This window comes from Xenopus laevis, chromosome 2S, assembly GCF_017654675.1.
Source record: "Xenopus laevis strain J_2021 chromosome 2S, Xenopus_laevis_v10.1, whole genome shotgun sequence".
Classification (NCBI taxonomy): Eukaryota; Metazoa; Chordata; class Amphibia; order Anura; family Pipidae; genus Xenopus; species Xenopus laevis.
In genome coordinates, this window is record NC_054374.1 from 3622657 (window position 1) to 3639557 (window position 16901).

The 16901-nt window shown below is 40.0% G+C and overlaps 1 protein-coding gene across 1 annotated transcript; it reads left to right on the plus strand.

Annotated features, from left to right (window-relative positions):
* The first annotated feature begins 2705 nt into the window (after nt 1-2705).
* Nucleotides 2706-8133, plus strand: ovca2.S (OVCA2, serine hydrolase domain containing S homeolog). The gene is made up of 2 exons (XM_018248773.2): nt 2706-3047; nt 7562-8133. The coding sequence occupies exons 1-2, from the start codon at nt 2870-2872 to the stop codon at nt 8074-8076; spliced, it is 693 nt and encodes a 230-aa protein (XP_018104262.1). The 5' UTR covers nt 2706-2869; the 3' UTR covers nt 8077-8133.
* Nucleotides 8134-16901: the final 8768 nt, after the last annotated feature.

Consider the following 16901-nt stretch of genomic DNA (forward strand, 5'->3'; position numbering starts at 1 on the left):
ATTACCATTATTACCCTTTATTCAGCAGTATATTCTAGTTGTGCAATACTAGTGATACTAGAGCATACATGATGTTGCTGGATCCCTTTCTTTCTCTTTACACCCCCTGTATATATTTTGTATTGTATGGGAAAATTGGTCAGTTGCTAGGGCATAGAATAATAACATGGTTACATTTCATGCTTTCACCTTAGGCACATTCGACTACTTCAAATGCTCTAAATACCTCGTTTTTATTAGCTCAAAAGGTGATGAAAAAGCACCCAGTGCAGCTTTTTAATGTGAAACACCTAAAACAAGCATAGCACAGGATACACAGTGGACAACGGATAAGTACTACTATAGTTTATATAAACAAGCTGCTGTGTAGCCATGGGAACAGCCATTCAAGCACAGGATACACAGTAGATAACAGATAAGTACTACTATAGTTTATATAAACAAGCTGCTGTGTAGCCATGGGGGCAGCCATTCAAGCACAGGATACACAGTAGATAACAGATAAGTACTACTATAGTTTATATAAACAAGCTGCTGTGTAGCCATGGGAACAGCCATTCAAGCACAGGATACACAGTAGTACTACTATAGTTTATATAAACAAGCTGCTGTGTAGCCATGGGGGCAGCCATTCAAGCACAGGATACATAGTAGATAACAGATAAGTACTACTATAGTTTATATAAACAAGCTGCTGTGTAGCCATGGGGGCAGCCATTCAAGCACAGGATACACAGTAGATAACAGATAAGTACTACTATAGTTTATATAAACAAGCTGCTGTGTAGCCATGGGGGCAGCCGTTCAAGCACAGGATACACAGTAGATAACAGAAAAGGTCTGAAGAATCCCATTGTATACTACAGAGCTTATCTGTTTTTCAGCTTTGAATGGCTGCCCCCCAGTGCAGGGCAATAGTAAGTTACAGTCATATGAAAAAGTTTGGGAACCCCTCTTAATTCTTTGGAGTTTTGTTTATCATTGGCTGAGCTTTCAAAGTAGCAACTTCCTTTTAATATATAACTTGCCTTATGGAAACAGTAGTATTTCAGCCATGACATAAAGTTTATTGGATTAATAGACAATATGCAATATGCATCATAACATAACGTTTCGCTTCGACGAAAAATTAGAAACTGTGAAAAATGTGCGAAACGGCTCCGGCGTTTCATTTTTGACGCCGACGCACGTTTTTAATGCCGGCATCCATTTTTTGACACTGGCGAATTGTCACGGCCATTTCGCGAATTTATTCGCCGGCGGTGAATCGCGGGAATTCGACATGAATTTGCGCCTGGCGAATAAATTTGCCCATCACTACTTATGGCAGCACTACCATTAATGTTGTTAATTATGAGGGGAATATGGAGCTGTGGATATTTACTGGGGGTGGCTAAACAGTTAAAGGGTGGTACAACTTTAGTATTTTATACAAAGGCCAATTCTATGTAATAGTTTTTGTATTATTTGACTCCAGCTTTCCAATAAGACTCACTGACCCAACCTAAAAAAGAATATTCTGTAAGGCTTCAAATGTACAGTTATTAATGCTTTGTATTTCTCCTTTTTTTATTCAAACCCTCTCCTCTTCATATGCCAGTCTCTTAATCAAATCAGTGCATGGTTGCTAGGGTAACCAGGGCCATAGCAACCAGACTGCTGACATTGCAGACTGGTGAGCTGTTGAATAAAAAGCTAAATAGGTCAAAAATAATAAACAATAAAAAATGGAAACCAATTGCAGAATATCATATCTCTACGACATACTAGGGGGCAGATTTACATAGGGTCGAATATCGAGGGTATATTAACCCTCGATATTCGACTGCCGAATGTAAATCCTTCGACTTCGAATATCGAAGTCGAAGGATTTACCGCAATTAGTTCGATCGAACGAAAAATCGTCGAAAATTCGAACTATTTTTAGTTCGAATAGTTTGATTCAAAGTCGTAGTCGAAGGTCGAAGCAGTCAAAAAAAATCATTCGAAATACGAAGTTTTTTTTCTTCTATTCCTTCACTCGAGCTTAGTAAATGGGCCCCTAAAAGTTAAGTGAAAGGTGAAATCCCCGTTTAAACAACAGATTACAATGATTGCACAGGCTGGTAGTGTCGTTTGGCTGCTCTCAAACAGCTCAGCACCACAGAATAAACAAACCTCCCAACATTTTGGAAGTAAAAAGAGGGACAAAAAATTTTTTTGCACGTAGAACGGTGACATTTTGTGACCACGCCCCTTTCTGTGACCACACCCGCTAATTACCATGTTCATTTTACAAAATTTGGCAGGTTATGAAAGTTTTAAAATATTTCTCCTTATCTAAAGTTTTTTTTTTGTGTTTTAAAATTGTTACAAAAGTATCTTAATTGCACCTGTGGCTGTTCTGGGCTCTCTGCTAAAAGCCAATTAAGTGAGAAACTTTGTTTCTTTTTCTGGCTGTTCAGTGCAGAGAAAAGAGGGACTTTCCAGTACAAACAAGGGACTGCGGGTTGAGCTGTGAAAAGAGGGACTGTCCCTCTGAAAAACAAACAACTTCTCCCAAGTTCTACACAAGTCAGTCCTATTGAATGCTGGGTATTATAGTCTTACATTCAACTTGGCTGTCAGTAAATTGAGAAACAAAAACTACATTACCCAAAATGCATTGGGAGACGCAGGCTTGGCGCATCAGGGCAAGAAAAAACTTTGGCAATTGTATAAGAGCCAACAACTGTTTTCATTTCGTGAAGATCTTCCTCAACCCAATCCAACATACTGGCAACTCCTTCAACAGCAAACTATAACTTCCCACTGTTGTTCTATTTCTCTGCTGCAGCTCGGTCAGCCAATCAGCATCAACTTTCACTTCCCGCTATCCGGGTGTACTAATATGGCGGCGACAGACGCGTCGAGAGCAGCCCAGAAACGTGTCTTACGGGTGTTGGCTCTGCATGGGTACCGGCAAAACGAACGAAGTTTTTGGGAGAGAACCGGAGCGCTACGCAAAGTACTTCGGGGCCGCGCAGAACTGATAACTTTCAGCGCCCCATTAGTGGTACCGGATCCTGGTAGGGCTCTCTCAGCTGTGTCTCCCCCCCATTCAACACATGGAACATCCCACGGGGAGGGGCCTGTTACACCTATAAATAGTCCATGTGACACTGATTCTCTTCAAGTTTCATTTGTGGCATTAATGATATTTGTTTAATTTGTTGAGATTTTCTTTATTCGTACAATTTATTGGCTGCAGTTTTCTGACCTAAATTTCCCTCAAAAAACCTTTGTAAAGGTGAATGAATTATCAGTTTTTATCACTGTCCTTTACCTCAATCACTGGCGCCTGGAACACCTCATGTGTCTGTCACTGGCCCCAATGTGACTGAATGAGAAACACCACAAACAGCAGCTTCTTGCCACTAAATTCAGCCTGTGACTTCTGTTTTACACTCACTATTATTAGGCCTGTGACTTCTCTGTGTTTTACACTCACTATTATTAGGCCCGTGACTTCTCTGTGTGTTTTACACTCACTATTATTAGCCCCGTGACTTCTCTGTGTGTTTTACACTCAATATTATTAGCCCTGTGACTTCTCTGTGTTTTACACTCACTATTATTAGCCCCGTGACTTCTCTGTGTTTTACACTCACTATTATTAGCCCCGTGACTTCTCTGTGTTTTACACTCACTATTATTAGCCCCGTGACTTCTCTGTGTTTTACACTCACTATTATTAGGCCTGTGACTTCTCTGTGTGTTTTACACTCACTATTATTAGCCCCGTGACTTCTCTGTGTGTTTTACACTCACTATTATTAGCCCCGTGACTTCTCTGTGTTTTACACTCACTATTATTAGCCCCGTGACTTCTCTGTGTTTTACACTCACTATTATTAGGCCTGTGACTTCTCTGTGTGTTTTACACTCACTATTATTAGGCCTGTGACTTCTCTGTGTTTTACACTCACTATTATTAGCCCCCGTGACTTCTCTGTGTTTACACTCACTATTATTAGCCCGTGACTTCTCTGTGTTTTCACTCACTATTATTAGGCCTGTGACTTCTCTGTGTGTTTTACACTCACTATTATTAGGCCTGTGACTTCTCTGTGTTTTACACTCACTATTATTAGCCCCCGTGACTTCTCTGTGTTTTACACTCACTATTATTAAGCCCCGTGACTTCTCTGTGTTTACACTCACTTATTATTAGGCCTGTGACTTCTCTGTGTGTTTTACACTCACTATTATTAGCCCTGTGACTTCTCTGTGTTTTACACTCACTATTATTAGCCCGTGACTTCTCTGTGTTTTACACTCACTATTATTAGCCCCGTGACTTCTCTGTGTTTTAACACTCACTATTATTAGGCCTGTGACTTCTCTGTGTGTTTTACACTCACTATTATTAGGCCTGTGACTTCTCTGTGTTTTACACTCACTATTATTAGCCCCGTGACTTCTCTGTGTTTTACACTCACTATTATTAGCCCCGTGACTTCTCTGTGTTTACACTCACTATTATTAGGCCTGTGACTTCTCTGTGTGTTTTACACTCACTATTATTAGGCCTGTGACTTCTCTGTGTTTTACACTCACTATTATTAGCCCCGTGACTTCTCTGTGTTTTACACTCACTATTATTAGCCCCGTGACTTCTCTGTGTTTTACACTCACTATTATTAGCCCGTGACTTCTCTGTGTTTTACACTCACTATTATTAGGCCGTGACTTCTCTGTGTTTTACACTCACTATTATTAGCCCGTGACTTCTCTGTGTTTTAACACTCACTATTATTAGCCCTCTGTGTTTACACTCACTATTCTGTGTGTTTACACTCACTATTATTAGGCCCTTCCGTGACTTCTCTGTGTTTTACACTCACTATTATTAGCCCCTGTGACTTCTCTGTGTTTTACACTCACTATTATTAGCCCCGTGACTTCTCTGTGTTTTACACTCACTATTATTAGGCCTGTGACTTCTCTGTGTTTTTACACTCACTATTATTAGCCCGTGACTTCTCTGTGTTTTACACTCACTATTATTAGCCCCGTGACTTCTCTGTGTTTTACACTCACTATTATTAGCCCCGTGACTTCTCTGTGTTTTACACTCACTATTATTAGGCCTGTGACTTCTCTGTGTGTTTTACACTCACTATTATTAGGCCTGTGACTTCTCTGTGTTTTACACTCACTATTATTAGCCCCGTGACTTCTCTGTGTTTTACACTCACTATTATTAGCCCCGTGACTTCTCTGTGTTTTACACTCACTATTATTAGGCCTGTTGACTTCTCTGTGTGTTTTACACTCACTATTATTAGGCCTGTGACTTCTCTGTGTTTTACACTCACTATTATTAGCCCCGTGACTTCTCTGTGTTTTACACTCACTATTATTAGCCCCGTGACTTCTCTGTGTTTTACACTCACTATTATTAGGCCTGTGACTTCTCTGTGTGTTTTACACTCACTATTATTAGGCCTGTGACTTCTCTGTGTTTTACACTCACTATTATTAGCCCCGTGACTTCTCTGTGTTTTACACTCACTATTATTAGCCCCGTGACTTCTCTGTGTTTTACACTCACTATTATTAGCCCCGTGACTTCTCTGTGTGTTTTACACTCACTATTATTAGGCCTGTGACTTCTCTGTGTTTTACACTCACTATTATTAGCCCCGTGACTTCTCTGTGTTTTACACTCACTATTATTAGCCCCGTGACTTCTCTGTGTTTTACACTCACTATTATTAGGCCTGTGACTTCTCTGTGTGTTTTACACTCACTATTATTAGGCCTGTGACTTCTCTGTGTGTTTTACACTCACTATTATTAGGCCCGTGACTTCTCTGTGTTTTACACTCACTATTATTAGGCCTGTTACTTCTCTGTGTGTTTTACACTCACTATTATTAGGTCCGTGACTTCTCTGTGTGTTTTACACTCACTATTATTAGGTCCGTGACTTCTCTGTGTGTTTTACACTCACTATTATTAGGCCTGTGACTTCTCTGTGTGTTTTACACTCACTATTATTAGGCCTGTGACTTCTCTGTGTGTTTTACACTCACTATTATTAGGCCTGTGACTTCTCTGTGTGTTTTACACTCACTATTATTAGGCCTGTGACTTCTCTGTGTTTTACACTCACTATTATTAGGCCTGTGACTTCTCTGTGTGTTTTACACTCACTATTATTAGGCCCGTGACTTCTCTGTGTGTTTTACACTCACTATTATTAGGCCCGTGACTTCTCTGTGTTTTACACTCACTATTATTAGGCCTGTGACTTCTCTGTGTGTTTTACACTCACTATTATTAGGCCCGTGACTTCTCTGTGTTTTACACTCACTATTATTAGGCCTGTGACTTCTCTGTGTGTTTTACACTCACTATTATTAGGCCCGTGACTTCTCTGTGTTTTACACTCACTATTATTAGGCCTGTGACTTCTCTGTGTTTTACACTCACTATTATTCGGCCTGTGACTTCTCTGTGTGTTTTACACTCACTATTATTAGGCCCGTGACTTCTCTGTGTGTTTTACACTCACTATTATTAGGCCCGTGACTTCTCTGTGTGTTTTACACTCACTATTATTAGGCCTGTGACTTCTCTGTGTGTTTTACACTCACTATTATTAGGCCCGTGACTTCTCTGTGTTTTACACTCAATATTATTAGCCCTGTGACTTCTCTGTGTGTTTTACACTCACTATTATTAGGCCCGTGACTTCTCTGTGTGTTTTACACTCACTATTATTAGGCCCGTGACTTCTCTGTGTGTTTTAAACTCACTATTCTTAGGCCTGTTACTTCTCTGTGTGTTTTACACTCACTATTATTAGGCCCGTGACTTCTCTGTGTGTTTTAAACTCACTATTTTTAGGCCTGTGATCAATCACTGATTGGCTGCTATGGGTTACTGCCCAGTTGCAGATTTGCCCAGTGTTTATAAATGAGCCCCAGTTTCTTTTAAGGCACACAGCATGTTGTGTCACTCACACTGAATCTCCTCCAGCACATGGACGACTGAAGTTCCCTTCTCACCTCTAGTGGGAAAATATATACAACACCTGTGCTGCCCATAGTAGCCCAATGCATGAGTCTTCCAACTGGCAACTTACATTAATGTTGCTGAAAAGGAAACTTTTGACTTTTGTCGCCTGGGCTAGAGTTCGAGTCCCTTGTGCCATAGGCCTTAAAATAGAATTCAACCCTTAACTAAAGAAAACCCTACCCTACGTAGATCCCCCTCCCCACCAGCCTAGCTGCCCCCCGGGGAAATGCCCCTAACCTTTTACTTACCCCTCGGTGCAAAGTCAGGGATCGCAGTTCACCACAGCCATCTTCCGGGTCTTCGTTAAACTGAGACCGGCAAAGTCTACCCTTAAATAGTAGAGCCTGCCACAGAGTGAAAAAAGATATTTCTCAGAAGGTACAGCAAATAGACAGCATTCTTGTATATGTGGGCTGTGAGTCACACCATTCAGCAGCAGTAGAAATCCTTTACCAAGCTGTTTGCTGAGAAACTCATGAAATTCTCAAGTCAAATAACTGTCTTTCCTCCTTAGATGCTGAGCCCAGTGATGGAGACCCAAATTCTTCACAGGATGAATCCAGAGGCTGGTGGTTCTCCAATCCACAACAAAATAGCTTCGATGCCATGGAAGAAAGCAACACTTGCTCCGGGCTTGAGGCGTCTCTGGATACGGTGGCGAAGGCATTTTCTGAACTTGGGCCCTTCGATGGTATTTTGGGATTTAGCCAAGGAGCCGCCCTGGTGGCCATCATTTGCGCTTTAAAACAACATGGAGATCCCCGCTTCCATTTTAACTTTGCTATTTTGGTGGCAGGCTTTAAAAGCCGATCGTCTGAGCACACAAAGCACTATCAGCAGCCGAATACAGTTCCCTCATTGCATGTCATTGGCGAGACAGACCGTGTCATATCTGCTGACATGAGCCGGGAACTGGTTTCCCATTTTGAGAATCCTTTTATAGTGATGCATCCTGGAGGACATTATGTTCCTGCTTGTGCCCCTCAAAAAAAAGTATATTGGGAGTTTTTGGACAAGTTCCTTAGTTAGCGTCTAATAGAGGGGCCTGGCTCATTCTCTTGATAATAAAAACAAGAGGAAACCTTACATTTCTTAATTATTTTTTAATCAGCATTACGATTAATAGAACCATGCAGAGAATCATTTGTGCTGCTTTCTTTGTGGTCATGAATTAAAAATATGAATTGTGTACCACTACAGAGGTGACATCTAGACTTCATCAAAACCTGATCACAGTGCTGTTCTAAACAGTTCTGCAATAATCATGAATTATTTTCTTTTAGTTTTCAAGATATCAGCAGTTGCTTACAAAGAGCCCCCTCTGCTGTTCTATTGCAGTTCAATTGCGCCTGTCACACTGAGCAGAGAGGCGTCGGGAAGGTGCTCCTATTGCATATTCATGATATTGGCAGGAGACAGCTGCTAAAATCACGAACTCAAAAAGTGAAAAGAAAAATATAAATTGAAACGTTGTTGAAACAAGCACTCTAAGCGATTTTACATGCGTGGTTATTTATCTAACTTTAACTACTCATATTTACCTACTCATAGGAACATTTATCAAGGACATGGGGAACCAGTATAAAAAACTTGTTTTGGACAGCCCTAAATAAAGAGCTTATTTAATTACATCAAGGGGCGAATTTATCAAGGGTCGAATTCGAGAACTCCCATGAACTCAAAATTCAACCAATTGAAATTTATTTTAAAAAAAACGAATTTTACAAACTCGGGTGAATAGGATCGACCCAAAAACTCGAATGTCCGGAAGGCAGCAAACAACAAATTGATACCAGGACGTCTCCCATTGACTAAAACAGTAATTCGGCAAGTTTTAGGTGTTGAATAGTCAAATTCGAGTTCTTAAAGTATGATAAATCTCAAATTAGAATTTTTTAAAAAACTTGAATCAAATTTCAACAATTCTCTAGTCGAATTTGACAGTTTTGGCCATAAAAAAAAATCGAATTCGCAATTCTAATTTTCCCTTCGACCCTTAATAAGTCTGCCCCCAAGTATCTAGTATATCCTTGGGCTTGCACAGAGTTAAGAAATGAAGTGAGGTTCTTTGGGAATGGTTATTCTTAGATATTTGATTTGTTTCGAGGAGAGCATTGCCCCAGGAGTCCCAGCAACCAGGAATGGCTGTTTGGGATATTTTACCCCAAACAGACATTGTGGGTTTCAATTACAAGTATGGGATCTATTATCCAGAATGCTCGGGACCTAAGGTTTTATGGATAGGGGTCCTTTCCATAATGGATCTCCATATAGTACCTTAAGTCTACTAAAAATATATTTAAACATTAATTAAACCCAATAGGAGTAATTGTATCGTAGTTGGGACCAGGTTCAAGGTGCTGTTTTATTATTATTATTATTATGGGAAAAATTTAATCATTTGGAAAATTTTGAATATTTTGTTTTAAACTATTGGAGGTTTAATTCAGAGCTTTATGGATAATGAATTTCTGGCTAAAGGATCCCATACCTGTATATAAATTCTACAATAAATGGCCCTTCACAGTTGATAGTTGGGCAACAGTGATAATGGCACCTGTTTTTCTAACCTCCCAACTATGGTTCCGTGTCAGTCTCTATTTGGATCCCCTAAAACAGAGATCTTAAACTTCAGGCTTCCTTTTCTCTCCCAAATTGCTCCTTATCTAACACATCGATGGAATAGTCACTCAGTAGTTCACAGCTATCAACATAGGAAGCACCAACCCTTCAGCTCTGGCTAAAATGCATCTTGGTTACTTGATATATAATTACAAAGGAAATGTGTCCATAAACTTAGTTGTGTTCAGAATAATAGAGGTATGCTTAAAAAAGTGAATAAAGCTCAAAATCCTTATAATAGCTTTTATTTCCTTACACGCAAAATGCATTGGGAACACTGCACATTGTATTCCAAATCAAAACATGAAGAAAAATGTATCACATTTGTGTTAATTCTTTACAGAAAGTAAAGAAAAGGGAATATTAGGCTGTTCCATAAAATAGCATGTGCATTCTTCTTTACGAACTCCAACTTATTCACTGTATAAACTTAAAAATGTATCAAGATGTTGCTTTCCTTTAAATGACTGAACTAATATTTAGTTGTATAAGGAGTGTTTCTAAGAACTGCTGCACATCTGTGTTACATGGAGTCCACCAACTTCCAACAACCTGTTACATTCCACAATTCTTCTGCGTTTCTTGCTTTTGCCTCACAAACAGCATTTTTTTATATCACCCCACAAGTTTTCTATTGGATTAAGGTCCGGGATTGGGCTGGTCACTCCATAAAGTCAATCTTGTTGGTCTGGAACCAAAATGTTGCTCATTTACTGGTGAGTTTGGGGTCGTTGTCTTGTTCAAACTCTCATTTCAAGGGCATTTCCTCTTCAGCTTAAGGCAACATGATCTCTTCAAGTATTTGATGTATTGAAACTGATCCATGATCCCTGGTATGAAATAAATAGGCCCAACACCATAGTATGAGAAACATCCCCACATGATGTTTGTGCCCCCGGCTTTACTCTGTACTGGGGTATGAATTCAGCGTTTGGGGGGTGTCTGACAAACTGTCTGTGGCCTCTAGAGCCAAAAAGAACAATCTTGCTTTTATCAGTCCACAAAATGTTGCAACATTTCTTTTTAGGCCTGTCAATGAGTCAAATTGTAAGCTCTTCAGCACGTTTTTTTTTTGAACAGTGAGACTTTGCGGGGACTTCTTGCCGATAGCTTGACTTCACATAGTTGTCTTCTTGTAACAGTATCACAGGTAAATTTACACCTTCTTTCATCTTCCAGGAGCTGATCATTGGCTGAGTCTTTGCCATTTTGGCTATTCTTCTATCCATTCCAATGGTAGTATTCCATTTCTTCCATGTCTTTCAGGCTTTGGTTGCCATTGAGCAGCCTATCATTTTCTGCACTTTTTTATATGTTTTCCCCTCTCCAACCAACTTTTTTAATTAAAGTACTTGTTCTTCTGAATAATGTCTGGAACGAGCCATTTTACTCAGATTATCAGAGAGAGATGCACTATAACCAGAATGCACAACATTTGCTGCCTTCCTTTCTTAAAGGAGAACTAAACCCTAAATATGAAAAGGGCTAGAAATGTCCTATTTTATATAGTGAACTTATTGCACGAGGCTAAAGTTTGAGCTTGTCAATAGCAGCAATGATCCAGGACTTCAAACTTGTCACAGGGGGTCACCATCTTGGAAAGTGTCTGTGACACTCACATGCTCAGTGGGCTCTGATTGGCTGTTGAGAAGCTAAGCTTAGGGCTCGTCACTAATTATCCAGCAGAAAATGAGCTTCCCTGGCTGTAATATAAGCTGATGCTACAGGTTTGCTGATTATTAAATTCTGATGCTAATTGCACTGGTTTCTGTGCTGCCACGTAGTAATTATGTGTATTAATTATTAATCAGCCTTATATTGTGACGTTTCTATTCTATGTGTACTGTATAACCCTCAGTTTTCCTGGCTTCAACTAGACAACATCGCTTGAAATGGTCTATTTAGTTGATGGACAAATCGTACATTTAAATGATCGTTTCAAGATAAGCTTGGTCTAACGATAACAAAAAGATCTTTTAAAAGTCTTTACATCTATGGCCATCTTTAGATATCAGTCGGCTCGTCGATCAGGCTGGAAGGAAAATTTTGATCAGGTGCCTTTGAAGGTACTAGAACATCGGCCATTGTTAAGGTGGCCATAGACCAACAGATAATATCGTACTAAACAAATTTCCAACCAATATTCTGTGCGTGTATGGTGGGAAAAGAGCCGACCAATATCGGCAGAAGACTCGGATAGATTGTAATTTTACGTCTGTGGCCACCTTTAGTGCTGAATGGTCAGATGCAGGTTGAATTCTATTGTTTCTACCTTCAGCTCTACACGTATGTGTTGAAACGAACAATCTTTTTTGGAAAGATCTTTTCCAGAGAAAATCGTAATTGCTACGTCTATGGCCACTTTTAGGATAAAGGAATAACCAGCACAAGAAATACAGTACGGTACATATAGGAAGAAATTGTAGAGAGGTATCATGCCTTGTGCTAGGGTGAGTGTCAGGAGGAACATTCATTGGCACTGAAAACTGCCACCAGAACCAGCAAAATGAAGTTAAAGTCTAAAACATGTCATCATTTTAAGAGCCCAATCTCTGATTTATAACTAAATCTTTGCTTCCACTAAGACTTTATTGTCTTACAAGCAGATGCCCGAGTCATGTGCAATAATGGGCACTCCCTGCAGGAAAGACAACAGGGAAATATGGAGGAAAATTGAGATTAAGTAAATAAAACGCTAACTTCTCTGAAGCTGGAATGGAGAGATGAGCAAAGCTGTGTCTTTTAATCAGTCTCTGTCCTAAGAGTGCATTGTACAATCCATAAAGCAGAGGGAAGAATGCACTTAAACCGGCTGAATAACGAGCAAAGGGAGACCTGTTGCCAGTCTGGACCTGGCTTGTTTATTTACACATTGGGATCATTTGGAACTTGCAGATGAATTTGGTTTTCAGCACAAAGCACATTTTTATCACCTAATTGCCCAGATTCTGTAGGAACCTGCAGCCTTAACGCATTGGACCAATAATTGCAATAGGGAGCTTTAATTTTCTCCTACTCTGGAACAGTCATTTTGGAAAAACGTTACTCTCGATATCAAGCCTAAATTTGAGTTACTGTGCAGGACAGAATAATAAATCAGCCTCATTCGATCCAGAATGCTCGGTACCTGGGGTTTTTAGATAACAGATTTTTCCATTATTTGGATCTTCATACCTTAAGTCTACTAAAAATCATTTAAACATTAAATAAACCTAATGGGCTGGTTTTGCCTCCAAGAAAGATTAATTATATCTTTGTGGGATCAAGTACAAGTTACTGCTTAATTATTCTTTAATTCTGAGCATTCTGGGTAATGGTTTTCCAGATAATGGATCCAATACATGTACCATTAGCAGGGCAGGTGTTTTGTGTATCATTTAATTAATACCCAGGGACAATTAGTGGCTGAATTCATTGATTTGAATAAAAGACTGGATTGTGAACAGCAGAGGGCCTAAATAGAAAGATGAGGAATAAACAATAAAAAATATATAAAGGGCAAATAATTAAAAACTATAAAAAAATAAATAATGAAGACTAATTGAAAAGGTTTTTTAGAACTAGTCATTCTATAATAACCACCCCATTAAGAATAAAAAATGCATAATGCAAAAAAAGCAATATAGTTTTAAGTAGTCTAGATTTTAAGCAGGTATTATACTCACATGCTTAGTATCAGCATTTCTGTCCTACTCAATAAAGCAGCTATGGATTGGCAGCCCGGGGCACACACCCTTGAATCCAACCCATCTCCCTGGCCCAATTTGCATGCTCTAGCCCACTGCTTGCTGCCATACAAATTCTGCATGTAGAGAGACATGATGCGTGGTGATTTTATTAGAGTGAGCTCTAATACGTCTTCTAGGCAAATGGAGCCCCCCTGTCATATATATTGGATCTAACTGTCAATGAATATCCGATTGACTTGACTATTTCAGATACGGTACAGAATTTTTAATTGATTGTAATTAGAAAATGTCTTATTTCAGTATAACGAAGCTTGTATTAAATTTTCATTTACATTATAGCTCCCCTTTAAGCAAAAAATGCCCTTTTCTTTTAAACAAAATTACATCAAATTCTTCCCTGTCCTGGCCAGTTCTACACTCACTTTCATCTGAATTATTAAGAATTCTACTTCAATATACAATTTCCACAGGCAGTGACATGAATAATGCCCCCACAGGACCACACCGTGGGGGGCCCCAGGTCCTGAGGGGTCCCGTCTCCGCCCCCAGCTTTTGCACCTTCCACAATAAATCAAAGATGGCCATGCGCTCCACCCTGCGGCTGAGATTACACGGACACGCTCCAATGAAAGCTCATTGACAATGACTGCAATCCCCAGAACGCCCTGCTTTCTGACCTCACATCCAAGGAAGCGGCGCTGAGTGGATGGATCCAACTGTCACCACAGAAACCCCGTTGGCTGGTGATCTGGTTTTAAAGTATAAAGTCCTGGGCAGCCATGTGATCAGGGTCCATTTTGTGTTAGACCTGGCCTGAGCAGGCAGGCAGAAATCCAGTGGAACCTAGACAGGTCAGGTCTAGTAAGGACAGGCTACTCACCTTAAGAGGTCACTCTAGGAGTGACAGATAGTTAGGCTATTTAGCTGAGAAGCTTGAAGCTCCTCCGAGGAGTTGAGTGGCATAATTATCCTGGGTACCAATTGCCCAGAAGTAGGGACTAAGTGTACAGACCTAGGGATGTAGAGATTCCCCTCAGGTTCCACTTAGGGAAAAGACTGAAAGCTGGGTGTACCCGGAGCACTTTCTGTTTTTATATGTTCTCTTCCCTGCGGGGACTGATACTGACCAAATGTGCTGTGAGTATATGTCTATCCACTGTTGCTGTATAATCCTACTTGCTCTGTATGTGCACTCCATTGTCAATTATCCTGTTCAATAAATATGTTCTCTGGTTAAATTATAAGAACCACTGGCACCTAATTATACCCTGCACAAAGTTACAGTTACACTACTCCCTGCCTCCACACCATTTGTGAGGGCTTACCCCTGAATAATTAAGGTTTCATCCGAAGCAACATATTGGGGTGAAGCTCATAGTTTACTATAGTGCTACACCTCCATCAGATAATACAGTGGGCGGCTCAATATGTGGAAACACAGGGGGGGCCATGATCAAAGGTTACACGTCAGACAGAAACTAAAAATGTCTGACAAGCATTTACTTATTGTGTGGTTTTACATATATTTAAAAATCTACTTCTCCAGAAACATTTGGGACAGTAAACCCCATACCCATACAATGTTTCAGTAGTATTAAGGCAACTGCCTAAACTTTATTTATTGCACTTGGAAGATAATTGTACATCCAGTTTTTGCTTTTCATGGTGCCCCAGTCCCCAGGAGGACAGTCAATGTATGTGATGATTGTACCCAGACTCAGTTGGGGATACCAGCCCTGTGTAGTTATACTGAGAGCTCGCAAATTTCCAGGAATCAAATCTACGCAGAATAGTTGATTGCAGAAAAGTTTCCTGGAATGAGACCCCAGTGCTTCAGTTGAGCAGGATTTGATAACATCATTCTATCATGTGGTTAATGAAATCTTCAGCAACTCACTGAGGACTGACAGGTCTATAGGGGAATATCTGTAAAATCTGATGTGTGAGCAGTAATGACACGGCTGCATTCAGAGAACAAGGGGATATGGGCTGAACATTAATGCTGGAGTATCATTGGGAGGAGATTATTGCCCTTGAGCTGTCGTTAGACTACAACTTCCAGATGCCCTAATGCTGGTAATCAAGAACAAAATGTCCTCTATGACGTACCCCCAAAACTGCATGGGTAATGGAGCATGGGAGATGCCAAAGCCTACTTTAGAGAAAAGTACAGGGGCATGAAAGAATTTATTTTGTTTTATTTCCATTCAGCTATAGGATTCTGGTGTCAGGATGACATGATTCGGCACAGTCCTTATCTAGATCTGTACACCGGTCTCTCCTCCAGTTCTTGTTCATGTATTCCTAAAAATGTAAACATAAAAAAAACTTACACCCTCTAGGTAGGATCAGCAGAGTTCATTTGATAAAAGATTAGGTGAGGATGTATGTCCAAGAGCAGTAATGGGTGCAAAAGCCTCCCACACCCCTCCTGAATACCATTTTGGAGCAATTCTGGGGCAATTTTTAAAGTACAGGACAGGCTGAAAAGGGCTGGGAATGTGTTGGATTGTGCCCATTTGTTTGCACTCTGATTTCAATCCTCCATTATCTGGAAACCCATTATCCAGAAAGCATCAAATTACAGAAAGGCAGTCTCCCATAGACTCCATTTTATCCAAACAATTACATTTTTTTTTTAATTTCTTTTTCTGTGTAGAAATAAAACAGTAACTTGTACTTGATCCCAACTAAGATATAATTAATCCTTATTGGAAGCAAAACCAGCCTATTGGCTTTATTTAATGTGTACACAATCTTCTAGTAAACTTAAAGTATGAAGGTCCACATTACGGAAAGACCCCTTATCCAGAAAACGCCATGTCCCGAACATTCTGGATAACAGGTCCAATATATATACTTAAAGGAGAAGGAAAGGTTAAAACTAAGTAAGCCTTATCAGAAAGGTCTGTATAAATTCAACAGTAAACCCTCAAAGTAATGCTGCTCTGAATCCTCTGTCAAAAGAAACAGCACATTCCTTTCCTTCTATTGTGTACTCATGGGCTTCTGTATCAGACTTCCTGTTTTCAGCTTAAACCTCCAGGGCTAGGGCTTGAGCATGCTCAGTTTGTTCCTCTCTCCTTCTATTGTGTACTCATGGGCTTCTGTATCAGACTTCCTGTTTTCAGCTTAAACCTTCAGGGCTTGGGCTTGAGCATGCTCAGTTTGTTCCTCTCCCTCCTCCCTGCTGTAATCTGAGCCCAGAGCTATGAGTGAGCAGGGAGAGACTCAGGCAGGAAGTGATGTCACACCAAGCTAATATGGCAGCTGCTATCCTAAACAAACAGAGAGAGTTTCTAGAGTTGTTTACTCATTTACTCATTCTGCATAATAAATATAGTCTTATAGCTTGTACTATTGTCGCTAATCTATTGGCAATAAACTGATTCCTTTAACATAAATAAAACAGAAATGAAAGTTATCAGGAAAGTTTCTCCACCAAAGTCATCGGATCTTTGCCTCGTGCCAAAAAGTACACTGGTGGGCCAACAGCAAGTGCTCTGATTTCAGATGCTGCAGGTGCTATTTCATCTATATTAA

Coding starts and splice junctions, on each gene's coding strand:
- ovca2.S (XM_018248773.2), top strand. CDS start 2,870: ATGGCGGCGACAGACGCGTCGAGAGCAGCCCAGAAACGTGTCTTACGG. Junction 3,048..7,561: donor ATTAGTGGTACCGGATCCTG/GTAGGGCTCTCT, acceptor TTTCCTCCTTAG/ATGCTGAGCCCAGTGATGGA.